This window comes from Hippoglossus hippoglossus, chromosome 14 (assembly GCF_009819705.1).
Source record: "Hippoglossus hippoglossus isolate fHipHip1 chromosome 14, fHipHip1.pri, whole genome shotgun sequence".
Taxonomy (NCBI): domain Eukaryota; kingdom Metazoa; phylum Chordata; class Actinopteri; order Pleuronectiformes; family Pleuronectidae; genus Hippoglossus; species Hippoglossus hippoglossus.
This window is the reverse complement of record NC_047164.1, coordinates 7,816,931-7,844,206: the sequence shown is the minus strand read 5'-3', so window position 1 is coordinate 7,844,206 and position 27,276 is coordinate 7,816,931. Positions and strand designations below refer to the sequence as shown.

The window sequence follows — 27,276 nt, the reverse complement described above, 5'->3', positions numbered from 1 at the left end:
TTTTTTTTTTAACTCGGAAGGGGGATTGACATCATGCTACAAAAATATATTCATCTTCGTCACTATCGTAGAACTACAAGACAAGTCCTCTGTGCGAAACACAGCGCCGGCTAAAGTAAGATTACAGTGCCACTTCGACTCAGCGTCTCCTCCCTCTCTTTGTCTCTTTCTGTCTCTGTCCCTGTCTCTCGCTGTTGCTCACCAACAAGCGGCAACAAATGAGTCCAAACGGCCATGTGATACTGAAGGCAGTGTAGCTGGTACTTTCTGAGTGTTATGTTTTAAACTTTCGGCTGAAGGGAGACACGGTCGGGGGAAACAGTGGGATGGAAAATACGGATTGCGCCATCAATATGCAAAGTAACAGCCATCACACCTTCAACTGGGATATCGGTAAAAAGGCACTTCCTTCTCAGTGTGCCCCACTCGTCTTTAAGCGATGCTAACTGTACTCTGCGATAAATGGCGTTTTTTTAAACGAGGCCGCGTCATAAATAGTTAAAAGCTCAAAAAAACCAAACAAAATAAGTAAATAATACGTGTTTTAATTCTAAATGTAAAATGCACTCCAGGAATTTGAGATGAATTTTCTTTTTTTTTTACATTCTTACTCATAAATAGTCAACCTCAGGTTTACACTGGTGATGTTGTTGTTGCTGTTGTTGCCATCAGTGTACACACAAACACACAGTTGAACAATATTTTACTTCATCGTGAAAGCAGCTTTGAATGGAAACGCTAACTTGGTGAGAAACAGTCACTTAAGCGTGAATTAGATCAGTATATACTCTTTTCGTAGAAAGTATCATAAACAAAAACAAAAAAACAAAATGAAAATAAAATAAAAGTTCACTTCCATGTATTCAATAAACATACCCTTTAGTTACATTTTGCAAAGCTTAAACATAATATTGACATCTCTAACACTTGATTATATTTACATTGCTGTGAAAGGAAATTAATATTTTCAATGCTGAGCACAGAGATGATTGGATTTTTAGTATTTTTTTTTATCCCTAAATAAATGGTGTGTCCACTGAGACATGTTTTATTGCTATTGCAGAAACCCTAACATATCTTTGAAGAATGAAATAATCAACCTCATAAAACATCTACAGAGGATGGAAGATATTTTGACAAAGACCGAGCGTAGCATTTTGCTGCTGATATCAAATAAACTAAGCCATCAGTCAATGTTGATCAGTATTATAAATACATTTTTAACGTAAACGATACGATGCCTTGCCCATGCATATACACAAATATGTTTTCCCGTGTCTGTGATACATGTTTAAATAAAATTGAAAAAAACGTTGAAAGAAACAGAAACAAAAGAAAACAAGTTTGGGTTATGTGCAGTTGTAGAATAGCATTCTCTTGGCTATATATTTATATTAGTATTTTCTTAGTAGCATTGTCCCAGAGCTGAACAACACCCTCTCAAAAGTCAGTTTCGTTTTCGTTCTTTTTTCCCCTTTATTTTCTTTTTTCAAAATCTTCAAAATTTAGGTAAACATAGAAGCAATGCAACGACTGGGAATTCAAACCAGCATGGACACCATGTTTGTCTGAAAATAAACATTTTTTTTTAAGGAGGAATAAGAAAGAAAGTGAAATAATTACAGATATAATTTAAAAGGAATGAAACATGGATTATTGTGGATCCATTCCCTGCAGTTTGGGCTTCTTATTCAAGTAAGTTGCCCAGTAGACCAAGTTAAAGGTTCCAAAGAGCAATGGGAAGGCTATTCTGGCAATCCTGTCTATCTTGCTCACACTGTTAAAGGTTTTCTTGGCCTCTGGAGGTTTGGGCTTTGGCTCCTCCTTGGGCTCGGTTGGGGGCGGCGGTGCGCTTTTGGCAATAGTGGCCAATCCAGGGTCCCTGGCAATATTGGGCGCGAAGGCTGTAGCAGTGGCAGCTGGGTAGGCTGTGGTGTTGTTCTTCTTGAGGAGGGACTCCTTCTTCTTCTTTTGCTGATTTTGTTTTTGTGTGGGAAATATTTGGAAAAAAAAAAAAAAAAAGGACAAAGAGTTCGGGTTAAAGCTTTGACTGTACATGTATATTTGAAATGTTCATTCCTCACCACCACATACAATAGGGTCCACAGTGGTCTTAGACCACTATCCCATTCACTTGAATGGGAACCCGCTGCATTTCTAAATATAAACATTAACCTCAGCAATCTAAGAAATAATATTAAGCCCTATTTATTTTTAAAAAACTGCTGGAGAGTAGGGAGAGTACTGCGCTGCTAACCGTAGCATTGAGACAAGTGGAGCAGAAAGCACAAGATGAACACTAAACTATTCATGTTCATGTCATGCTACTGAAATTGCATTTTCTATGAGATGAGCTTGCGACAACAACTAAATGTTCCCTGCCTTGGCCTTGCTCCCTCTGCAGCTAAGTGCTAACTCTCCTGGTGCAACATTTTAAACAGGACTCCATACATGTAATTTTTAACATTTATTTTCTGTGACTGGTGTCAGGTCTTATTAGGAGTTCATCCACTTCCTGGAAACACAGCCACGTGCCATACAACCGCAACAAGCCATAGTATGTTTGTTTGTTTGTTTTTCTCCGTGTTTGTAGGTAGACATTACAAAAGAGTTGCCTCACATACCTTCTCTGGTACCACACTTTTTCCATCCCAGGCGTAACCCCTCTTGGTGAAGTAGTTGACTGTGGCAAACTCGATGAGGGCCGAGAAGACGAATGCATAGCAGACAGCGATGAACCAATCCATAGCTGTGGCATAGGCCACTTTAGGGAGAGAGTTCCTGGCACTGATACTGAGTGTGGTCATGGTCAGGACAGTGGTCACTCCTGCAGGGAAATACAAAGATCGATACATGATTAGCAAATCTAAGATCATATGGCTGCTATCGGTACTCACCTGTGTATCATAAGTGTATGAAGATCAAATAGGTGAAGTATGTTAACACTCCATATTATATAAAAATATCTGAAACCCCTTTAAAATTGGTTTCTGGAGACGTCCAGCCTCGTGAATGTCATGACATAAAAACATTTCTAGAGGAGTGATGTGCCATAAAAGGGAATTTACTGTTGACATAAGCTACCGTTTGGCAGTAAATTCAAAGTATTTATATGCAGCATTGGGGAAGGTACCATGATATAGGGACGTCATATTGTGCATGGAAAGTGTTTTTATATATATTAATAAATCCAATGAGCCTGCAGTTCACTCACATTAATCTGTGTGAGCACTCTTGCAGCTTGTGCTTTTAATAGACTCGGAAAGGTAGAGATCTCTGCAGATGCAGCTTAGAGATGCAGTTGCCTCAGAGATGCTGCTGCTGATTATCAGGAGAGAAAAATAGGCTTTCTCTCTTAATTTGACCTCCACACCAGCGGCAAAGCATCCGTAATAAAATAAATCAGAGTAAACAATCTTTGTCCGAAATGCCTGATATAAGGAGTGCATGCCCGTCCTGGAAAATGAAGTGCAACATTAGCTACTGGAAGCTAAGACCCTGCACAGAGAAGGAGAAGAACTGGGTCAGAGCGCAGCTAACAATGCGGCGCTCATCACAGAACAGGCTACTGCAGATGTTTACACACCAAATAACATCAGCCTAAGGAGCAATCACTCCACCGATTCAGCCTGGGCTATCATGTGGGGAGGTGAAGAACAGCTGGCTCCAACAGGAACTATGAAAAATGCAGAGAGGAGCCTCCCACACACATGCTGTGTGTGCAGAAAGATGTTTATGTACAGTACACACACATGTACATGATAGCCCCACACACACACTGTAATGTTGAAAAGATCCAAAGAAACGTCTGCTAATCCACTTCTTACGATTTATTTTAAACATCAAAGGATGATCGTGTCTTTCTCTCAATTCTGAGCAAACTTTTCAACTTTGAACTTTTCAATGTGACTTTTCAATCCTCTGTTGATCCAGACAATCAAGTGAACTCTGATATTAAAGAAAATCTTCTTCTGATTCAAATATGAGAAAAAAGGAGGCCACCCTGCAAGAGGCTTGACGGGAACAGCTAACAACTGAAATGAAAAACTACCTCTGTGAAGAATATTGCTCAATATCTCCAATGACTATATCAGACAGTTGTTTATTCAACTGTCAGTCAGTGCTGTTATGATCTATTTATCACAACCGCTCCTCTCTGTCAGTGTTCCCTTCCATTCACTTGATTGTTACGACTTTTCTTTGGTTCAAACTTTCTCGGTTTTGTCATGTTTGTGGCGAACTAACCATCAATTCATGTGCCGACTCTCCTGCCTCTGAAAGACCTCAGAGAAAGCTGCTTAACTTGATATGACTAATTCTACAGCTGCCTTTTTCTAATTTGCAGACCATCGGCTTTCAATTGTTTACAAAGAGTTTGTATCAAACAGCAGCTGCAACATGGTGACCCTGTTATATTTGCTCAGCAGAATCAACACTAGTTTCAAGAGATTCAAGTTTCAAAAGACAGTGGATTATATTCACTTACAGTTATGTAATGTTTCTGTTATTGTCTCCACCACCTCCAAACTGCAAACACAGCTAATACTAAGTTATTACACGCGTCCTCAAATGTTACCGTTCCCCCTCAGATTCACGGACTCTTCCTCCTCTGTTCTGCTGAAGTGTTAAGAGATGAATCACTGACTCCTCATCCTCCCACTCCCTTTTCACATGATTTTGGCATTGCTGACTCTGGTGCGGTGACATGAAGCATAAAGGATGAGTATTATGTTCTCATTAGTCAGAGCCAGATAAATGATTGGCCATTAGCCATAAGCCAACAAGACACCTCCGATGGATTCACTGCATCTGAATATTAGGTACACCGGGTGCGTGACCATACATTCCTGGTGTTCGTTATGTCTTCGGGGGAAGAACAAAGTAGGTCAAAGATATTTTATTCTGAAATAATTTGTTGTTGGAATTTTCATTGCATGGTCTTTAAAAAAAAGGTCTCTGCTAGATAGTCAGTTAAAACGAACTGAAAAAAGGACAGAAGGAGGAATAATTAAGAGCAACACATACTACAACTGCACTGAGCACAGCTTGAACAAATGAAAAAATATAAATTATGATTCCAATTAAATATCCTCAACGCAGCTCAGCCTCCTGCGTATGTGCACAGATGGAGAGGGAGGACGTGAAGGATAAAGGTAGCCGCTGTTGAATTCAGACACTGAGGTGTAAAGCCTGAAAGTCATTTTTATGCTACAGTGACTGTAATAATACTGTCATGTGATGTCACAGAATCCACACCTTGTTCTGCGACCCACCCACTGCTAAGTAGGGCATTGACTGGTTTGTTGATGCATTGTTGTGGGGGTGCATGGCAGCAGGAGATATGGAAATATTAAGTCATGCTTACTCATGTATTCATACCAGATTTCCATATACCCCTCTATCTCAGCTCGGAATTATGTTCACATGAAGCTAATTTGCTCGAGATAAATGAGGAAATGTGCGCAGCTTTTTAAACAAAATGCAAAACATTAATATTGTTCTGTTCGCTGAGACGATTTGTTTTCTACATCCTACAACAACAAAAAAATTATCTCACGCTGCGCTTAACACGGGCAGAAATCCAAACAGTGGAGCCGCCTGAAAATGTTCCAATACCTCTCATTGTCTCTTTGTCCTGATCATGTGCGCTCCCCACAATATCTATGACAAGGGGAAGTTGATGCCATTTTAAGTTTGACAGCAGCGTGTTAAGATTTCTGCTGGAGTGCGACATTAGCATCAAGGTGTCACTGCTTTATGAGGCGGGTGCCAGAATAGTCTCCGTTGGAGCCGAGCCAGTGTGGAGTGATTTCGCCGGCAATTATGCATACTCATGGCCTCGGCAGGTGCCGGAGCACAAAAGAGACAGCTCACATTCCGTGCCACTGTCCTTGTGGACCACAGAGGTATAAGAAAGATGAAGTATTCAAAGGGACAGCTGTTATTGGGAACAACTAGAAAATCTATATATATATGTCCAGCGGAGGATGAAAGCATGTATAAGAATTTATAGAGACATGTGAGGTGCAGTAGAAAAGGTATAAACGACGGTGAATGAAAGGGGAGTTATCACATTACGGTGTTTAACCTGTATTTTGTTTGCCCCGTAAATCAGTTCATTTTAGTGGGGGGATGATGAAGGCAGCTCCACTGGGTATTACACAAGTCCTTATGAAAGAGCCCAGATGCTTGGAATCATATATACTTTACTGTGTTTGACAAGCTCTGTTGTCATGGAAACAAGTCTTCCACCTCCTCCAACGTCTTAATACCACGAGAGAAGGAAAAAACGTTTTAAAATTTTCAAAGCTTTGTCATGTGCACACTGAGGTTTTTTTTTCTTTCTGTGTGTATCTTTTACAATCATCTGCACGTACATGTGTGTGTGTGTACAGGTGGACAGCCAGGTTTGTGTTTCCCGTCGCCCCCCCCTGTGTGTTCGTCCAGTGACAGCTGTGCTTAGGAATCATTTAGAACACGAGCGGGTTGATTCATTAGAACATGACTCCAGAGCTGGGTTTAAATGACTCCATTTGACATGTTGTAACTAATAGACTTGAGGCTTTGAGGGCTGTTAATGAACAAAGTCACTGATCTGGAAAGTTCTAACTGGATTAATAGTGGAGTAACTCAATTCTGGAAAGTCCCTTCCACTCAATTTAGCTCAGTGTGCACAATCAGCCACACTTGATTTATACGATACATATCTTCTAATACGATTTTAGCCTGTGTTTGTGGATTCACTCTCAGATACACATATATAAAATAGGAAACGATCGTTGGAGAAAGATGGTGCGAGAATGCAAATATGGGGAAATTAAATTGTAGATTAAAGGTGATAAATAACAAGGTGAGGCAGACACATCACTGCAGCCTCAGCAAAGGAACAGTTTACACGGCTAAATGTTGGAAAACAGCCCAATATGCATTTTTCTAGAATAACAGGAAGAACATTTTCAGTTTCTGACACAATAAAGTGAAGCGTGTAGAGTTCTGATGTAATGTCAGTCAGGCTGATCAGTCTGATGGAGTTTTAGTGCTCAACTGTCTTTAGAGGCCTGTGGATCAGAAGATGAATTGCTCCAGACATAGATAAAAAATAAATTAATGGGCTCAACTTTGTTTGTCCTCTAGGGTCAAACTAAATTTTTCAGCATATGGTGCAAAGTCATTTTTTAAATTTGCTATTAATATAATTAATCGCTCCTATTATACAGTGATTGCTCTGATTGACAATCCCTCAATGACAGGCTTCAGCTAATCTGACCGATCTCAGGCAAACTCCACTGCTCAGCGACTGGACCACGGCCAAACCGCAGACACGTCTTTGTGGGGAAGAGTGAGCTTTCAGGAAAATGTCTGCACTCTCTCTCTCTCTCTCTCTCTCTCTTTCTCTCTCTTTCTCTCTCTCTCTTTCTCTCCCTCTGCTCCAATTCCTCCTGATTCCAGACAGAATTTTGCCTCTGACAATGTTTTGGCTGAGTCGGCAATACATCAATCTTGACAATTAAAATCTGGGATGAGGTCAAACGTGCGTGGGGGAGCGGGACGTCTGCTCATTCAAAGACCACATATGCTTTTTATAATCCAGTATCAAGGCAGGTTGCTAAGGAGCCCTGTGATAAAGTTGCTGTAATTGAACTATGTGGCACGCACCACTGCTCCTGAACAATGATGGCACCGATAATACCTGCCATGCATTTGCAGAGATGGAAGAAGGAATGCCAGAGCCTGTAAGAAAGCTTTTAGAAGTCGCTGGGGTGACTGCACAACTGCAGGACTATCAATTCAATTCAATTCAGTTTTTATTTGTATGGCGCCAAATCACAACATATATTATCCCAAAGCACTTTACATAGGGAGGTCAAGAACTTGCATTGTTATAGAGAAATCCATATTTCCCACAATGTGTGAGCATGCACTTAGCCACACTGGAGGGAAAAAAAATTCCTTTAAAAGGTACTCAAGAAAGGTTGAAATACTGAAATATTGATTATTAAAATGTTCCATCTTGAGCTCCACTATCTTTCTACTTACTAAACCTTAACCATTTTCTAAGAGCCGCCTTAACGTATCCGTTAAAGAAATACTACGCTATTTTAGTTGTTTGTATTAATTTTGTGGAACACTATCCTATCACGATTTCTCATTGTAAAAATGTTGTGTTGGCACTAAACACTTCAATATAAAAGTCAGGTGCACAAAAGTGGCATTTTTATAGGGTTCCCTGCATATACCTGTAAATCTCTTTTCCAGGATTTGTGCTTTTATGGGAACATGCGGACGATCAGCTGGATCTCACGCTAATACCTCAGTGAGTGCAGCAGCAGCGTTGTATCTTGTATCCTAAGTACAGTTGATGAATGAACACGGCGAGGGGGGTTGGGAGTTGTCAAGCAACTTTTCATTTTCCTCTCAACTGGTCCCAGGGGAGAAGCTGTCTTTGTTGCACGTCTGTCAACATCTCCCCGCAGTGCTGTGGCTACTCATTAATGCAGGCCTTATCAATAACTGAAGCCTCAGGAGGGAGGGGGGGGGCGACTGAGAGGCACAATATCTTCAGCTACGTCACCTTTGATTTGCATAAGTGAAGAAACAAATTGACGTCTTGATTGGCAGTTGAATTAAATGAGTGTTCCAGCGCCACAGCCTTGGCACACACACACACACACACACACACACACACACACACACACACACACACACACACACACATTGCAGCACTGTGTCACCGAGTAATCATTAATTTTAATGCGCACCCACTGGCAAACAACCAACATGTGCACATATAGCTAACATATATATATCCGATGACTACCACACACGCTCACATTTGTGTACATACACATCCAGGACACTCACACACACAGACACACACACAGGGTGTCGCTCCTTAATGAGCTGGTACATTAAACAGCATCATGGGAGAACCAATAAATACCCAGTCAATCGCTCTCAAAGTGGGGAGAAGGAGGCAATCTTGTCCCTGACAGCTTAGAGACGGAGAGGGGGAGTCGGGGGAATGGAGAGCGGGGGGGGGGGGGGGGGGGGGGGGGGGGGGGGGGGGGGGGGGGGGGGGGGGGGGGGGGGGGGGGGGGGGGGGGGGGGGGGGGGGGGGGGGGGGGGGGGGGGGGGGGGGGAGGGGAGGAGAACCGAGCTTCATATCAGCGCCATCAGTGGCTGTTTCCTTTTCGCTTTTCATTTGGACTGCAAATAAAAAAATTGCCAACAGTTTTCCAGTACACCGAACTAGCCATGAACTAATCAGCCTTTTAATCGGCACAATGATAAATAAGATAACTCTACCCACTGCTGTGTTTTCAAATTGCCTATTCATCTACAGGGCAGGCTTGAGGAGAAGATTTAGTGCAGAGGCTGTGCTTCATAGTCACATAATGTAATTTAAACTGTGTTCTCGATGCTTTGTTTGTGCATGTTGGCAGGGGGGGGGAGGGTCTCTGTCAGCATCGAACATCTGTGTTGAGAATGTAAACCTGATCACATCTGTAGCAATAAGACAATACAAACAGTATAATATCACAGTGGCTGCCTGTTTATTATTAGTAGCGGTGCACTATGTGATGCACTGATATTGTGTTGTGCTGAAATGAAAACAAGGAGAAACCAAGCTGTGAATACGTGTCTGCTGGAGGAGTGATTACAGTGCATGTGTGGAGTTTAGTCATTGCTCCTGTGGTAAATATATATTATATAAAAGAGACATATTTTCTTTCAGGTGCAATTTTCCTCGTAGGTTTTTGTTTGTTCCCCTGCAGTCTGTCCTTTATTCTGCGGGTATGGAATATATGTAACATCGTTGGTTTCCTCCACATATTTGTTCTCATAATGAGTCTTTATCACTTAGTGTCTTTGTGGAGCTGCTCTTGATTAATTTTTGGCATCGCAGGGTGCCACAGCCCTTGCACATTATTTTGCAACGTGAAGGCAAGATGGAGTTGTGTTATTGGAGGACAGTGGTGAAATGAAAAATGGTGTTATGAAGGGAGAAGAGGGTTTTTTCATCAGTGATGGATTTTAAAACTTATTTTCCCTTTGAAGATTTAATTAATGACCATCATGGGCACGGGGTAATGCTTGTCCCCATTCCTCACAGCGAATCCTCCATAATAAAAATTCTCATTAATTTCATCATTTATCAAAAAGCGTTTGCTTACCTAATAATTTCCAACAGAGCAAAAGCACTGGATGACAAGACATTAAGTTGGGACTCTTATTAAATTCCCATTTGCCCACACGTCGTATGAGAAGCATTTTGTCTGAATATCCATTCAATCATCCATGTAGATGTAATTAATGGAATTCATATGGAGGCAGTGCTGATCTGCTTATCATTTTGGTTCTGTGGTGTATTGAACCAATTGTATTTTCTCTGTGCATAAGAGGTAATAATTAAGCGATATATTTATAACAGTACCCGTAATAAACAGTATGTGATTTATTATTTATCTCTGTGTGTATTTAACCTTGTGTTATGGTAAACCCCAATGTGAATGCAACTAAATTAAACTTAGACTTGTTCTGTGCTGGGAATGTGACTGTGTCAGACATTATTCAGAAAATCATTACATTTGCTATCATGTATATGATGATGTGCCTTTCTGAAAGGGGGCCCGACGCTACATCAGGTGTTATTTGTGTCGATCAGCGTCGGGAAACCGTTCCTGCCAAGCCGTTAGCCGCCTGTTTCACATTTCTGACATCTCTCTGCCTCATGTCGTAGTCATTGAATGTTCAAAGCGCCATTTACAAGCGCCGCTCTCAAAAATAATCAGTAAATGCAGCAGGGGCAACGTCACAACAAGACAAATGGAGGCAGAGGTGGCTGGGAAACATTTCCCCTTCATACACAACAATCATTTCAAGAAGTGGGACCACAGTAAACATTAACCTCCATCCAACATGAACACGCGGCGCAATATTTCTGTGTTGACACAGAATGCTTCCTGGTCGCTTGTTATTTAAGTTGACTTTTGAATATGATTCATCAAGACGGTCTGTAACATGAAGACATACTGCACATAGGCAATGCATGAGCCTCTGTGACGAGACAGCTCAGTGTACCCTGCCATCCTAATGGTGCGAGACACATGTACACTTGCTTTATATGCCACATAAATCTTTGACACAGATGATAGTTTAAGGATTAAGATGGCGATTAAAGATCCGGATTGCCTGCTGTGTCTTTTAAACGATTCATTTAAATCGGTATTGACATTGTAACCTCTTTGAGGAACAGGCTCATTCATCTGCCGTCTCAGATGATGCATATTAATCACGTGAATGACCTACCTAGTGCACCTGGAAGTTGCAGCGGTGCAGTGTCTTCATGAAAGCATGTACATGTGGTTATTCAACTGTGTGTGTGTGTGTGTGTGTGTGTGTGTGTGTGTGTGTGTGTGCGCGCACACTTGTAATCTCGTGAAGCAGAACCAGCAGTGATAGCATGAGGGACACACACATGCCCTAGATAGTTGTTTGAACCTAATCTAGGCCATCCTCATTTCCCCTCGACACGTGATGAGCACCGCAGGTAGCAAGCTGTGGCGCACACACACACACACACAGATTAAAACACTCACAAATAAACACTAAAAACGACACCAAAACATTGCAGGAAGCATATATTAAAAAAATAAAAATGCTGCATGCCGCAGAGCCGCAAAATCTAGTGCCTGTATAACGTTTTCGGGAAAGCTCTGGATGTTGTGGGCCAGGGGAGACACTGACATACATGAGAAGAGCAGGAAGAAAGAGGGAGAGCGCTAGAGAGCGAGAGAGAGATAGAGAGAGAGAGAGAGAGAGAGAGAGAGAGAGAGAGAGAGAGAGAGAGCGAGAGCGACAGAGAGAAAAGAAGAAAGAGTGTATGGTGAGGTAACTCAAGGACATTCTGCCTGCTGCTGTGCTTTGCTGCTACAGAGCATGCTGCAGACTAGCAAAAGCTTTCCTTTTGGGCAGTATTATGTAAGACCTCAGTGTGACAGACAGACAGATACACACCACGTACACAGCCACACGGACACACACAGATACATACGAACACTCATGCCCAAGCACACACACACAACACACACATAGGCCAATCGCTGTGCGCGCACACACACACACACAAATGCATAAATAGACCCACAGTGACAAATTCATCGCACACGCAGGAGGGCACAAACACACACACTTGTTGACACGCATTCAGAGCACGTACATCTAAATTCACAGTGAGTCTTGTGCTTGAAATTCTGCTGCAGCCAGCGCCACGATTGATTAGAGCTTGCGTTCCCCTCATTGGTGCAGAGTAAGAACAGAATCAAAAAATACCGTGCGGTAAGAATGTGTCAATCCGTTTCCTTCTAAAATGTAATATCCTTTGAGGCAACAGTTTGAAATTTGGGCCACAACTCTTATTAGATTATTTCCAGAGACTTGGATGAGAAGGCTGATTCTCCTCTGTCATCACTGTGTGGTTGCCAGGCAACCAGCAGTGACACCGTGAAGTCACCGTGCCCCGGCAAAGCTTAGTAAGAAATCTTACAGCATCTTGTCCTTTTTGTAATTTTGTCTTTGAGACACAACGTGTTAATCAGTACAATTTAGAGGTGTTGGTATCTTTGAGCTGTTGTCTGAGCCAGGATATAGATCACCTCCTCTTGTCCATAATGCTGTGCTTGGTCAGTCACTGGTGCTCATCTACTCAGATCTACTAAAGCAAATACAAGTATTTTCCAAAATGTTGGGATATTCTTTCAAATCTATGCTTTTTGTCCATATCAGAGATTCATTCTTAGCGATTCATTCTTCAGTGATCACACTCTTTGCTTTTCCTTGATTGTCACTCATCAAGTCGTCAAACTCAATCAATATTCTGTCGTATCATCAGGGAACAGACAACAGGGCCCCGGCCTGTTTTTCTTTTCCAGAGGCAGCCTCCTCCTCACAAACAAGTCTTTGCTAACAGATGCAAATGTATTGTTCACACTGTAGCAGCGACACACAGCATAAACAATATAAAGCTGCACACAACTCGTATTCCAATGTATGTGGAGAAGCTGTGTATCTCACAGTTTCTTCTATTGAATCCAACGTCAAGCGTCACCAGTATTTCATTTTGACATTCAAAATGTGTGATACAGTCATTTGTCTTTGGATCTAAAATCCAAATACAGTCTGAGGACACCATGTTATAACCAAGATACTATCTCTATGTATGCAGTGAATATGTAACAGTGTCTTCTGCTGATAAAAGAAATTGATGCAATCTTCTTAGAATGCAAACCAGTGATACTTGGTTTTAAATAATAATAATAGTCATATTTCAACTATATCCCACTTATTATGCTTTAAATGAAGATTAATAACTCAACATTCTATGACATGTCTAATGTGTCCTCATCAGTTGACAGTTTATTAGGTACACCTAACTATAATACAGTAAAATACAACAGTCCTGAAACAGATCCTCCCTTTATGAAGGTTATAATTCTAAACTCTAATAAGTTTTTACTGGAGCAGCTTTAGAGTGATGTTGATTGAACTGTAAGATCATTGTGGAGGCTGCAGTGTGTTGCAAAGGGTGTTCCAGTTATTTTGTCCACCCCATTTATATCAATAAGGGTAGGCTACAGAACAGAAACACCTCTCTGTATATTGCAATAAAAGTTTGACAGCAGCACAAACTAGATAATCTAAAATGATGTACGGTTGAATCAACACCTCCCTAAAACAATTTCAATAAATAGCTGAACGTTATAACCTTCACGCAGGTCGGATTTATTGTAGTACTATAGCAACAGACTGCATTATTTTTAGCTAGGCGTTTATAATATACTGCCAAATGTGCGTACTGTATATTCCACATTGATTTTTCCCAGAACAGATCTGAAACCTTCTGGTGATGAGTTCCCTTTCGTTACCCTTCAGATGTATGAAAGCGAAGCGAGCCGACGACTCACCAAAGACAGTCCTGGCAGGGACGGACTCTCTGTTGAGCCAGAACGACACTTGGGAGAGGATGACAGTCATGATGCAGGGCAGATATGTTTGGATCACAAAGTAACCAATTTTCCTCTTCAGGTGGAAGTGGGTTGTCATCACGACGTATTCTCCTGCGGACAGCAGACAAGACAGAGAGTCAGGACCAATGCACAGACAAACCTTTCTTACCGTCACAATATATATCCATATACCTGTCCCCGCAGTGTATTGTTTTTCTAAATTGTTTGTTGTGTTGCGGCATTCAGTTGTATTGTAGTTGAGATTTATCGGCACAGTTGTGGGCGTCGTTTGTTCAACAAACTCGATACCCTGGCATGATCCATTTCATCAGTGTATACAGGCGCGGTCGCAGAGAGACTACAACACTCCCAGGAACAGCACTGGGGGTTTTCATCTGGATATAACAATATGCTGGTTTTGAGCTTTTCCAGAGACACATTTGTAAACGTATCAATGAAAATAGATGCACTCACACATCAACAAGGCTTATTCAATGACACTTGGAAGATACAGCGTCTTGGGAGCTTGGTAATAATAAAGCAAAGCGTGAATTGGGGGGGATAGGGCTGTTTAACGCATTGCTCTCTGCAAACAGGTCACCCATTTTATGCCGTCACAATTTTTTTCCAGTATCAATGGACCAAATAGAGGAGGAGGTGTAAAAAAGATGTAATGGCCAGTGGGGAAATTATGAATCTGGGACATAGCTCCGCATCAGTGTTGCAACAAAGCAATGTCAGATGACCTGATGCAGCGTTTACAAACTTTGCAGTTTCAGATCATTCATTTGTGCAGAGATCATTGACCCTAGGATTTTTTTTTTTTGTGACCATTGAAAAAGACTCTTAGCTGACTTGATTCAGTAATGCAGCGTAAACACAATGTCATAAATGTTGAAATTCAATTAAAAAGGGTTATGGTAACCTACCCGTGCTGGACTGCACCACACCAGAGTCCACACTCTGTCCCATCAGATCGTACTGGTTTAACCTGGACCCGTCCTCTGCCACCACCACAGACTGGGCAGCTCCTCTGGTCCACACGTACACCACCTCTGCTCGAGTGTAGGCGTCTGAACAGAGAGAAAAACGTTGAGAAATGATTTTGTTTCCGGTTGCCTCGTGTCATGTGTTGCCTCGCAGGTTTATATTTTTGGAGCGTCTAGGGATGCCAGGTGGAGAAAGAAAGGCACATCAGAAATCAGGTCTCCCACTAAACTCCTCTGGTTTTGTCTTCCCTCATCTCATTTTGTCTCTCATCTTGTCGAATCTTCTCTCATCCCCGCGCTCCCTGTCTTGTCTCATTTGCTGTTTAAGCACATTATTCCCGTCCCTCACCTTGCTCCCGTGTCTCATCTCTGTTTATCTCATCTCGTTTCCTTATCTAAACTCGTGTGTTTGTGTTTCTTGTCAAACACTTTCTGATTTTGTGATGTGACGCGATGTCATGTCACATCGCGTCATTCAATCAGCTCGTAGGAAAACAAACAAACAACCTCCCCACAGGACAACATGACCTCCAAACAGCCAAGTCAGTCTTCCGCTCCCTCCGGCCACCCAACCTGTCAGAGCTGCGGTGTGGCCGGACCACTGCAGAGGAAAGGATGGCTCGACTGCAGACTGCAGCATAAGGGAGAGAGAGCTCATCACTGAAATATTTAGGGAGTGAGTTCAATTTAAAGGAGGTTGAAGCCCGGTCCGCTCACTCACGCTGTGCAGCTGTCTGCAGGACGGCACTGGGACATTAACTTTTCTGTTCCTGCTCTCCAGCTTTCTACCTCCCCAGTTCCTCCTCTCGTTCTCTATTCTCGTCTCCGCCCTCCATCACTCCATTTCTTGTTGTGGATGTTGCAGGGTTAGGGGGTAGCTGTCAGCGGTGAGCAGCTGGTGCGATGCTCTGGAAATATATGGGAGAGGGCTGCCTTGGATAAACACAGGTCTGTGTGCTACACGCCTGCCGGGGTCTTGCAGGGTCTTACAGGGCCTGGCAGGGTTGAATGGGGGGGGACCAGAGGGGCCTTGGAAGGACGGTCCCTCTGGGAGAACAGCTGTTACCACACTGTCATCCCTTATCCAGGACTGGTGCTGGGGTCATGCTTCCCGTCAGATAAGGAAGTGACAGCTTGTCAGAGAGGCGTATGTGTGTGTGTGTGTGTGTGTGTGTGTGTGTGTGTGTGTGTGTGTGTGTGTGTGGCTGTGCCGTGAGATCATGAGCGTTTACCCGGGTGTATGCCGGGTTGTGTATGACTATAGAGGCCACTTACAGCTGCCAAACTTCAGTGGACAAGCATGGGCATCCATCGGGAAGTCCTCCAGGTGCATGGGACACTCTGCCCTGACTGTAAGCCTAGAGAGATTCACACAGACATGGACAGTGAATTAGAAAAAAAAAAAAAACAATATCAGCAAGGAGAAGGACTACAGAGCTTGTGGCAAAGGCAAAAGGAAAGAAAATGCGATGTACTCCCCCCCCCCCCCCCCCCCCGACCAAATACAGTCAAACTGCATCTTCTTTATTCGAAACAGAGAGAAAACAGCTCCAGTTCTCTGAGCTGTGGCTTTTTTTTATTTCCTGACAGCTTGGTGAAAAACAGCGTGTCAGGCCACCCGTGACACACTAATCTCCCATCCATCTCTCATCTCGCTCATCTGTGACAGCCACGTGGGCTCAGTCGCCCCCCCCCCCCCCCCCCCCCCCCCCCCCCCGCCCACCCCCCCCCCTGCTATAAACATGCAAAAAACAAACGTTTTACCGTCCGTACCTTTGACATCTCGCATCAGCATCACTCTGCGGTGTGCATCAGGGTTTGTATTGTGATTAAAGGTTTTATTTTACCTCCTCTGTGGTGCGACGTGTGATTCTAAACGCGACTCAGCTGCTCGTTCACCTTATTATCCTGCTCGCGAGCGTCAGATATCATCCCCAGCGTGATTAATCAGGACTGGATAAAACAGTTTTATTTTTCCTGGTGAACACTACGCTGACAAATTAAATGTAATGAAAATGTAAAGTGTGCGATACACAAGACGTGCACATGGCTGACCATGATCTCTGAAGAACAGTAAAGATGAAACGTTATATAAGAAATATGATTATTGAGCCTTTGAGCTGAAATCACTGTCAACATCATCAGCCACGTTTCCATAAATTATTTTCTGTTTATTCCCAATATTACATTAATCACTCTCCCTGCTGTTCAGATAATATATATATACACCCTCAGCACTCATTCATTTACAGGGAAGGATGTGCGCTGATATTAAAATACAAATCCTCTGGCTCGCTCCACAACATGGAACACGGCAGCCTACCTCATGGTGTACAGCAGCGTGCCCTCCTCTGTGATTCGCAGCAGCTTGTTTGGCATGGTCATGTTGTGGGCCACGGACTTCTTGCCATTGTGGAAGAAGGTATCGGGGGTCCAGATCTTGCTGGCCATCAGGTTGTTGAGACGCAGCACGGCCATGGGGCCCGTGAACTTTAATCTTTCGTCCTTCCAGCTCTGTCTGAAGAAGACATCAATGGTGTACTCCTACAGGTGGACGGTGAGAAGCGGAGAGAAACGGGAAGTCAATAAAGACGTTGACAAAAAAAAGAGATAACAAGACACCTACGTTTTTTTTTTGCTGTTATCTGGTAAGTGGCTGAGTAATCCAACCTTATTTTATTTCATTTTACCCTTTTTGTGTTCGCACATTTTCCATTTTTTTCCTCTCGTGTCACTTCTTACTATCTTGTGCTATTTTTGGCCTGTTTTTCCTGCTGGTAGCTGTCTCTTCGTGTTAAAGGTTTTTTTTTTAGCAGGGAGGCTCTAAGTGCACAGAGGTGGAAGGCTTCTCTAGCTGGTTCTCTTTACTAAAATAACGCCTCCATTTTTAGACAACAGTGTGATAGCATCCCTATTTTATTGGATTCCATTTGATCATTTACATTGTTGTGCTGTGGTCGGGGGCGGCATGGGGTCTCTCTGTTGGGGGGGTTTGCATGTTCTCCCTGTGACGGTGTAGGAGAAGTGTTTTCTCTTGGTTCTAACACTTCCTCCCACAGTCCAGAGACAATCAGAATTGTGTTAAATGAGTAAGGTGAATTGGAAACTCTAAATTGACAGTAGGTGTCAATTTAGAGCAACCATCAAAGGAAAAGCAGCATAGATAATATACAGGATGGATGGCTTGGTCATTTCAATGCAATAAAACTTGGTCGTATTGGCCTTCAAGTTCCAAAAAATGACCATTGTTCGCATTTATATTTGGAGAAACCTCTTTGCCTGGTAATCTAAATTACACTTGACACAAAAGGGAAGCCCTGGATATAAAATTAGGCGGACGTCTCGTTTTGAAGGCAGCTTATGACTGTAGCTGAGAGCAGATTTTAATGGTTCCACATGACTGCCCGACAGAGTAAAGGAAGCCAGTAAAAATGACTCTGTTCTCTTCCCCTCACTTTTCCTCTCGACCCGCGTAAGATAATTAGCGTGAACTGAAACAGAGCTTCAAGGTAATGGAGTAGGATAGGGAGAGGCTGGAGATGGAGGAAATGTTCTTCAGCTTTTCCTTCTGGCTTCGGCGCGGCAGCAACATAGTCCTGGCTCGCATGTCAGCCAGTGCAATTAACCGAGATTATGTCAAGTAGAGTACACACACTTCACGTGCATATAACAGGAGTCTTTTTTTACCTCCCAAGTGGTAAAAGAGAGGCAGTGAGACATTTGGACGAGTTTAATTGGTTTCCGGTGCACGGGGCGAAGATCGGATGCTCGTGTCTGAACAGCCCACAGCGGGGTTTTTTTATGTAGCATATTGATGAAAACCAAGGAAATCATGAGTCAAGTGGTGTGATGCATTAAGTATCTTTATCTTTCCTAGCTGCAAATTTTCCAGGAGAGACAATTCAGTACGTAGATTGCTCTGAAAAATTAATACTCCTTATACAAACCCAACTAAGAAATATTTTATAGTATTCAGAAACAAGCAAACAGTATGCACATGCACATATAGGGGGGTGGCATTTATATAGAGAGGGATAACAAAGCATGCACCAGCAAATACATTTCACACATGTGGCAGTTCTATTAACACATCGGGATTTAATGGCATGAATTTAATTAATAAATATTTTACAGCTTTGAGACCTCCACGGGGGGGGGGGGGGGGGGGGCTGACATTTACAGAGACGAAAAAGAGTCTTACCATGTCGTGGTCCGAAACTGGCCCAATGCTAGTCACGAAAATGTCAGTCTTGACTTCGGTTACACGCTCTGTTGAAGCAGGAAATTGCCAGAGTGAGTTGCTATCAGTGGCATTCATTAGCCCCTAACTACCTGTTAATGCAAGACCACCTGGCTATTGCATCTGATTTATTCAGTTTATATGAAATACAAAAATATAAATATTCAGCGTTACCACACACACACACACACACATATTGTAGAAAATACAGCGTCATAAAAATGTCAATTTTGGATGTCGATAACCATTTCTGTTGGTATTGGTTTCAGTGTCAGCTCCATTACCCGGACAGTGGTTCAATCTCTTAATACATTTGAGAATTGCAGCATTTCTGAAAATATGTCACTGTGTTCCCATGGCACTGATAGCTAAAAATGCATCCACTGGGGATTCATTTGGAATGAGCAGAGTGAGGCAGTGAACGTGTGTGTGTGTGTGTGTGTGTGTGTGTGTGTGTGTGTGTGTGTGTGTGTGTGTGTGTGTGTGTGTGTGTGTGTGTGTGTGTGTGTGTGTGTGTGTGTGTGTGTGTGTGAGAGAGTGAGGGCTCATTCCGTGTGATTCTGAGACTAAAATGTGACAGCATGATTTATGAATGATACCCATCATAATCCATAATTTCTTCCCCTTGGCTGCTGAACTTCTAGCAGGCCTGGCTTTATTCAGCTGTCTGTTTGATGCCTGCTGCATCACACTGTGCGATCCTCAGTGTCCTTCACACCCCAATTCTCACATTATCTCTCCCTCTTTTCTCTTTTTTACTCGCTGGTTCTGTCTCTTCTATCTGTTTCTCTCCGTTTTTGGATTCTGCTCATACACTCCCAGCCATTTTGTTTTCGCACACCAACAGTGGACGGTTGACGACAGGAAATTGGTGCCCACACGATAAAATTACATTTATAGTACAACTATACAGGTTTTATAACAGTTCACTGTTTCCCAAAGGCAGCAGATGAAAATTCCGACACTGAAACCAAACTCACCTTCGTCAGATTTAGTCATGATTGTGTGCTCATGTAGACAGTAAGTCACTTGTATTTTGCATGATTTTTATACATTTGCAAGAAAATTCAAACAGTCACCATGAGAGAAAAAATACATTCAATGACTTGGGTTTACTGACCTCCTAGTCCTGGCCTGAGGCGATTGTCATAGCCATCCAGAAGGCTGTCTAAGATCTTGGTGAACACTGTAGTGTTATCTTTCTGTTCATCTGTCATGCCGTTCTGCCCAGAGCTGGCAAAGCAAAGAAGAAAAATTTAAAGTCACAGTATAGAGTCGAAAAAAAACCACAGTCACAACTGCCAAAAGACTGAGAACGAACTCAGACAAATGAATCATCAGACAATGAACAATCAGAGAAACTCCAGCACGTAGATGGCGAGACCTCTTCGTCAAAGCACATGGGCAGAACCGAATGTATCATGAATCACATCAAGAAAAAGAAAATGGACAAGAAAACTGTCAAATCCTGTGCGACGCTGACGCACTTCATTATTGTTGCCAGTTTAGAATTCACAGTGTGTGACAATGAGGCTTTACATCATATTGATATGAGATTACTAAACAAGTGATTGTTCTGAGTTGGACTGGAAAGGGGACAAAAAATCCCATGACGCCCAGTTATCCTGTATTATCCCTGGAGAAAAACCCATTATTTTTTTATAATACCAAGTGTTTAAGTTATTTTCATCACTGGGTTGCAGAGAACACGTAACCCTGCGCACTCACACACGCCCACATATAGAAACAATCTCGCAGAGAGAGAGAATAGAGAAATCATAATACATTATTTATGCCTTAATATGGTCTTTTAGACCACAAAGGCCTTGCTGAATGTGCTGTTTGAACAACATGAAACAAAATGCTCGGAGCAATGCTGAATTGTGAGAGCAGAGTTTGCAGCATCTCCGCGCATAAATATTCCAACACTCTTATAATCAGGAATATACAGCCCGTAATTACATTGTGTTTCATAAAGGCAAACAGTGAAAGGAATGGTCAGAGAGTATGCATGTACACGTGTGTGTTTGCATACTTGAATCAGTGATTGCATGTTCTGTAGGCTCAGGGCTCTGTGGGCATATTCAAGCCTGTATCACATTTGTTTGCATGTGTGATAATGCTGATAATACCCCCGTGGAAGTCTTAACAATGCAACATACGCCGCTAAGCAATCATCCTCTCCCTCTTTTTTTTTTAATAGCCAATAGCGCTCGGTTTGATTGCATGCTAAATAAACAGCAAGTGTTTGGAAACAAGCTCGGCAGCTGAATGGCTCCAAGGAGAGGGAGAGGTCATCAAGATTATCTTAGCATGGACCTGGAACGAGAGTGAGGGGAAAGTAGGAGGTGGAGTGGCGTCTGGAGAAACACGCGAGAATGGCTCAAAAGACCTTGAAGGGGGGGAAATGTGGAGATGGAGAGATGAAGGGAGGTGGAAAAGTGAGGTTGAGAAAATGGGAGGATACTGACTGGGGATTTTGCGTTTTTCCAGAGATGCAGCTCACATTCTGAACTGTCGGGTTGAGGCAGATCTTAGTGTCGAATGGGAGCCGCTAAACATTTTGCTTTCTAAATACAGATCCTCCATCCACGTCACGCATGGATTTGTAAAAAAGGGTTAAAGCACATCTGTCTGCCTCCAATTTCGTTTAATACGCAAGCCTCCCTCTATCTGCCAATTTTAAACCAAACAAATATCTGAAAAACCGTACGCCAGCTCTGAAACTGTAGAAACGGTGATGAGCAATTTAGTTTTGGAGGCTTTGGAAAACTCACATTCAAAACAATAATGAATCTGCACAAGCACAGACACAAGAAGCATAAATTGCATCCCTGCGTCGTCAGCTGAGGCAGAAAAATAAAAACACAACTTCCCTTTTTCCTCCCATTTTAATGTTTATACTTTGAACATTAATTTAGGCAATTGCAATTTGCCAAATCAGAGCGGGACAATGAAACAGCTTTTGGGTGAGCTCCAAGGGTTACAGTCAACTTCTTTCCACCAACACAGGAAACGTGCAAGGACGTTCCGTACCTCTTTCAAATTGGCCGATAATTAAAAAATAATCTGTCCTTACAAGCCATGAGTAAATATCGGAAGTAACAGTGACACATGTTGAAAAGAATCTATCACACAGCAGTTGTGTCCTTGCAATTATTCAGTTTCATTGAATATACTGATGCGTCAGATTGGATGAATTGAGCACTTTTTTTTTTTTCCTTTTAAACTTGACATTTTTACAGGAAATGTGGGTGGTGGGGGGGCTGCTGGGGTTACATGCCATGGAGAAAAGAACAGAAAATGGAGAGGAAAAATGTTCTGTGAGGAAGAACACACATTTATCAGCCAGGGGCCACATCCTCATAAAACCCTGTACACCACCCCCATCTACAGGTCATCTGAACAGCAACAGTGCCGTTCACACACACACACACACACACTCTGCCGAACGGCCTCTCTCTCTCTCTCTCTCTCTCTCTCTCTCTGTGTTTGTCGGTCTCTCTTGTCACTCGGATATCTAATTATAAGGCAATTTCTTTCATGGGCAACCTACTGTAGCAGAGGTCTTCCTGATTACTGTGTTTCATTGAAATCCCCCCCCCCCCCCCCCCCCCCCCCCCCCCTCAAGGTGTGTGTATGTGTGTGTGCGTGTGTGTGCGCGTGTGTGCGTGTGATTCTGTATTTGACTTCAAAAGGGGAACTGGATTATACAGTAAATCTTTGGGTGATAATTGCTTTGCAGTTTGCAGTGACAGTTCCTCAGTGAAGTAATCACTACTTTTACATTTTCTCTGATGTGCTCATGCTGCCGCACATCAGACCCTCCATTTGCCACTCAGTACATCCCAAACCCAGGCCGCGGTTGTGATTAATTAATTAGATCAAATCATTGTGCTATAATGACACAGTGCAGTGCATCATATATTAAAAATAGGACACATTCCATCTGCGGTCTGAGTGTGCTCAGGGCGAGTAAGCGGAAACGTGCACTGTGTACTGTATGGGTGTGTGTATTTTGTGGCGTAGCTGTTGTCACAGAGAGAGAGAAGCAAGCAGGACCATCTCAAGACATCACCACTGAAATCAACTGCGTGTGACAGTTCCACTGAATTATTCAACCGTGCAGAAAAGGCCGATCCCCTCAGTTTCTCCAGGATTCTCCAGCAGAACCACCGTGGGACGAGAGCTCAAATGATCTAATGCAGTTGCGTGCAGCTGAAGGATTCACCTTTTGGTGCTGCTTGACCTGTTATTGTGTGTATTTCAATTGCCTGCAGTTTTCAGTGTAAAATGAATTCATCCAAGGAGTGGAGTCACATTATGATGTTTCGGGGTAAGAACGGCTGCCCAGCATTTGAATCATGTGGGAATTAATGCAGTTGAAGTCGCATGACACTGGATCTTATTGCTGTCATTTCATATCCAATCACTCATCTCCCTCCTCTGTTTGTCTGCTTCTGGTGAGGTGACATCTGACACCTCAGTGTTGACATTGAGAGTTTTTTTCTGTTCATTGACTCCACCATCCCCGCAGCAAATGTCAAATACGTGTGCTCGTATTTGTGCCAAATATCTCGGTGCAACACACATCATCTACTTTACACAGCCCTGGACTGAAGACTGAGAGATGTTGTCCCACAAGGCTAGTGAACCAAATACATCTGTGGTGGTATTGTGGATAGTGGCTATTTTGGCTCCTCATCTCCTCTCACTTCTTATTAACTCATGCAATTATAGTCCTGGAGGTGTCCTGTGGGGATGCCCCAGTTAAAACCACATAAAATCTGCTCTGTAAGAGTGTAGCCCAACAAACCAAGCAATAGGCGAGATGTCAGAACATCACCCAGGCTGTTGTGCCCCTGCTTGCTTCCATGGCTGACCGACTGCCTGACTGACTGTTCAACGGAAAAATGTTTCGGCCAATTGAACATTTGTCGCACACCGAGACCAGCATGAAAAGATCACTGTCCACTTCAACAAACTGCATTTAATATTTGCCCAATGCAGTGTGGTCTTCACAGTCTGTCCCCCATGTGTCACTGCTGCTTGTGTAATCACCGTGTCCCAGTCTTGATCACATAAACAATACTTAGACCTGCAATAATAAGCATGCAGAGCATTCCCCTTAAAACTCTGCTTGAAGCTCCACACTGAGTCAGATGGACAGTGGGCATGATGTGTGCAGATTATGTGGCTTTCGTTTCTTTAACCTCGTCCAATAATCCAACATACGACACACATTGCATTTGTGAAAAAATGAGTTTTCTTACCTTTTCCCACTCAGCACTCTGTTGGCCACAAGCAAGCAAGCCCACAGACACAGAAAGGCCGTCCTGCTCCGTCCACCCATGGTTGCAGTATGAGGACCTTTCACTGCTGGAGGTCAAAGAGAGAGAGAATCACTTCAGAACGTCATCCCCGTGTCACATGAGCCAGTGGTCCACCATTAACCCAACATGCCATCAAGTGTCAGTGGGATGTAGATTTGCTAAAACAACACTACGGGCTAACGTGTGGGGTGGAGGGAGGGGGGGGGTGCAGTCTCTGAGGGAGACCTTGTTTCTATAGAGATGCTCCATGTGATGTTTTTTGGTCCAGCTTGTTAACATTTCTCACAGATTCACTGACAGCACATGAAGCAAACTAAACGGCCTTGCCACATGCGTTGGGCCGTCACATGCCAACTGACACACGCACCCTTCACAGATTTGACATATACCTATTAACACCCTATACACCGCATTTTGAGAAAAAAAAAAAGAAGCCTCTCAATATTTCAAAGACCAGAAAGGGAGCCAGCGCAAATACGACTTTCATAACTGTCACTCAATGCACAGGCATATGTGGTGGCAGTAGCTGTAGCGCATAATAATTAAGAAGGAATAACAAGGCGTCACATCATCGACCACATACATCCTGTGGTGAGCTCGTAGCACCTGTGCACAGCCTCCCCTCTAAAACCCTGCAATGTGAAAACACGGGCACCGCAATATCAAATATCAAAATCACAGCATTCGCTTGCTTCTTAATCATCGAGCTATGATGTCAGCCGGGTCATAAAGTATGTAAGCAATACAGTCTGCGCAAAAACACACAACGCTCGCATGCACGTTTCCGAACAGGATCATCGATGTGTCCACGCGAGGACCAATTACTTACTTATGCAAACGCGCAAAAGCCGTATATTCCACGAGCGACCATCGAATTGTGCCTTTGAATCAAAGCCCACAGAGAACGCGATACGCCTGCTATACTTGCTTGTGATGTTCCAAGGTGCACTGTGAGCGGATGGGAGTCGTGGTTGGTTGGTTGGTGGTGGTGGTGGTGGTGGTGGTGATGGTGGGGGCAAACAATGCTCTGTTTAAAATGAAAAATAAAAAATAAATCCTTCCGTTGCCAAGGATTTGATGAAGCAGGAGGTGGGAGGGAGGGGAGGGGAGGGGAGGGGGGGGGGGGGTGGTGGTGGATGATGCAGATTAACGAATGGAGGAGAAAATCCCGCACAAGCTCACTTTCTAAGTTATTCAGAGGAAATATCCGCCTCGACACAGCGACAACACACGGAGCACAGGCACATTTTGAAGCCGGGTAGGAAATTCAGCGTGCGACTGGCGTCCCCGCAAGGGCTGCTTCTAAAACACACGCACGGCGATCCAGTTCGTGCGTGGCGGAGTAATTAAGCAAATGCGCGCTGATTCATTCGGAGCGCTGTCCGCGGTGCTGAAACCAGGGCTGCCTCCCGTTGAAACGCATCAGACTCGTCATCTGCTCTCGGTCGCCATAAAATAGACCCTTAAACGATCATCATTTTCGACGGAGAACACCCCCCACCTCCCCCACCCCCCCACCCCCACCACATTGTCTTTCCCCATAATAAAACTCGTCTTCGATTCTAGCGGCGTCCAGCAAAACACGAACCATCCCTTCCCAAATCCGAGTGTGGCTCCCCTCTCTCCTCCGTCTCCTTCTCAGGCGATGCAAACCGAGAGAAATGTCTCTTACAGTCGCGATGTATTCGGCGTCCGCCTCCCCTATATCCTCAAACTTTTTGTGAATATCTTTTTTTTTTTCTTAGCCGGACTGAATGAGGGGAGGAAAAAAAAACAACCTCTGTGATCTCAGATCTGACGAATTTTAGCTCGAGGCTGGAGAAGCGGCTGCTGACGATATGCGCAGGTCTCTCTCACTGTTCATTGGTGCTGCTGTAGTGAGTTGAACTCTCTCAGTCTGTCAGCAACACATACACACACAGAAAGATGTTGTGCTAAACTATAACGCATCTGAGCCGAGGTCTCTATGTCCCCCCCCCCCCCCCCCCCCCCCCCCAAAAAAAAAATATACGTTTTAGTTCATCCACCGTGCCAGTGATTAAAGCGCATGGCGCACAGGCTGTGTCCAGGCGCAGAGCATCTTATTATAGAATAGGCTGTACCAACCTAATATAAAGACTAGCCCGCCCATTTTATATGCAGCACAATTTAACTTCCACTGCTGTCGCCCTAATCTCTTTTCGGTGGCTGCTAAATAAAAATCCTCTTACATTTGCAACTGGGATCCCTTGTTTTCCCCCGCGTTGCGCTTTGTCACTCCCTGACTCCTACGTGATGATTTCCAAGGAGATGAAAAATGACATTTATCAAAAGACCGTCTAGCGACCCAAAGCAGCTACAGGGCATCTCATGGACAAGAGTCATAAAACGGACAGTAAGTACTTACGACGAAGCCCAGAAATAAAACAACCATTAATGGACGCTGCACGGTTCGGAATACGCGCACGGAAAAGACACCTCCAAAAAAATGATTTTTTAAGAAAATCGTGTTCCCTCACCAGCTTGCAATGAAGAGACGAGCCTCTCTCCGCAATAAAATCCTCCTCGCGTCCTCTCGCCGTCTCCTCAAAAGCCCACGTTTCGCATTGAGACGACAGCACAGTGTCTCTGTTTACAGCCCAATATCGTGCTGCTACAGCCGCGCCACTCCAGACTGAGCTCAGAGACGCCGCGGAGCGCTGAGCTGCGTGCATCTGCAAGGGAGAGAG

General features: G+C 43.5%; 1 protein-coding gene across 4 annotated transcripts; it reads right to left on the bottom strand.

Moving 5' to 3' along the window:
• gabra1 (gamma-aminobutyric acid type A receptor subunit alpha1) lies at positions 1-27,276 on the bottom strand. Of its 4 annotated transcripts, XM_034606417.1 has the most exons (11): positions 26,241-26,519; positions 25,522-25,529; positions 24,509-24,611; positions 20,356-20,468; positions 19,197-19,264; positions 17,319-17,539; positions 16,271-16,353; positions 14,936-15,079; positions 13,965-14,117; positions 2,625-2,827; positions 1-1,974 (listed from the first exon to the last, which is right to left on the bottom strand). In XM_034606417.1, exons 3-11 carry the CDS (start codon positions 24,586-24,588, stop codon positions 1,654-1,656), a joined length of 1,386 nt encoding a protein of 461 aa, XP_034462308.1. In that variant the 5' UTR covers positions 24,589-24,611; positions 25,522-25,529; positions 26,241-26,519; the 3' UTR covers positions 1-1,653. The 4 variants fall into 4 exon arrangements, with proteins under 4 accessions (XP_034462308.1, XP_034462307.1, XP_034462311.1 ...); XM_034606416.1 differs by lacking the exons at positions 25,522-25,529; positions 26,241-26,519 and adding an exon at positions 27,067-27,276; XM_034606420.1 differs by lacking the exon at positions 25,522-25,529 and having other exon boundaries at positions 26,157-26,519.

Excerpts from the sequence above, each read along its gene's own strand:
- gabra1 (XM_034606415.1), bottom strand. Across the intron at positions 17,540-19,196 it reads CAGTTTCGGACCACGACATG|GAGTACACCATTGATGTCTT; the intron begins GTAAGACTCTTT and ends GTCCACCTGTAG. Across the intron at positions 1,975-2,624 it reads AAAGTGTGGTACCAGAGAAG|CAAAAGAAGAAGAAGGAGTC; the intron begins GTATGTGAGGCA and ends AAACAAAATCAG.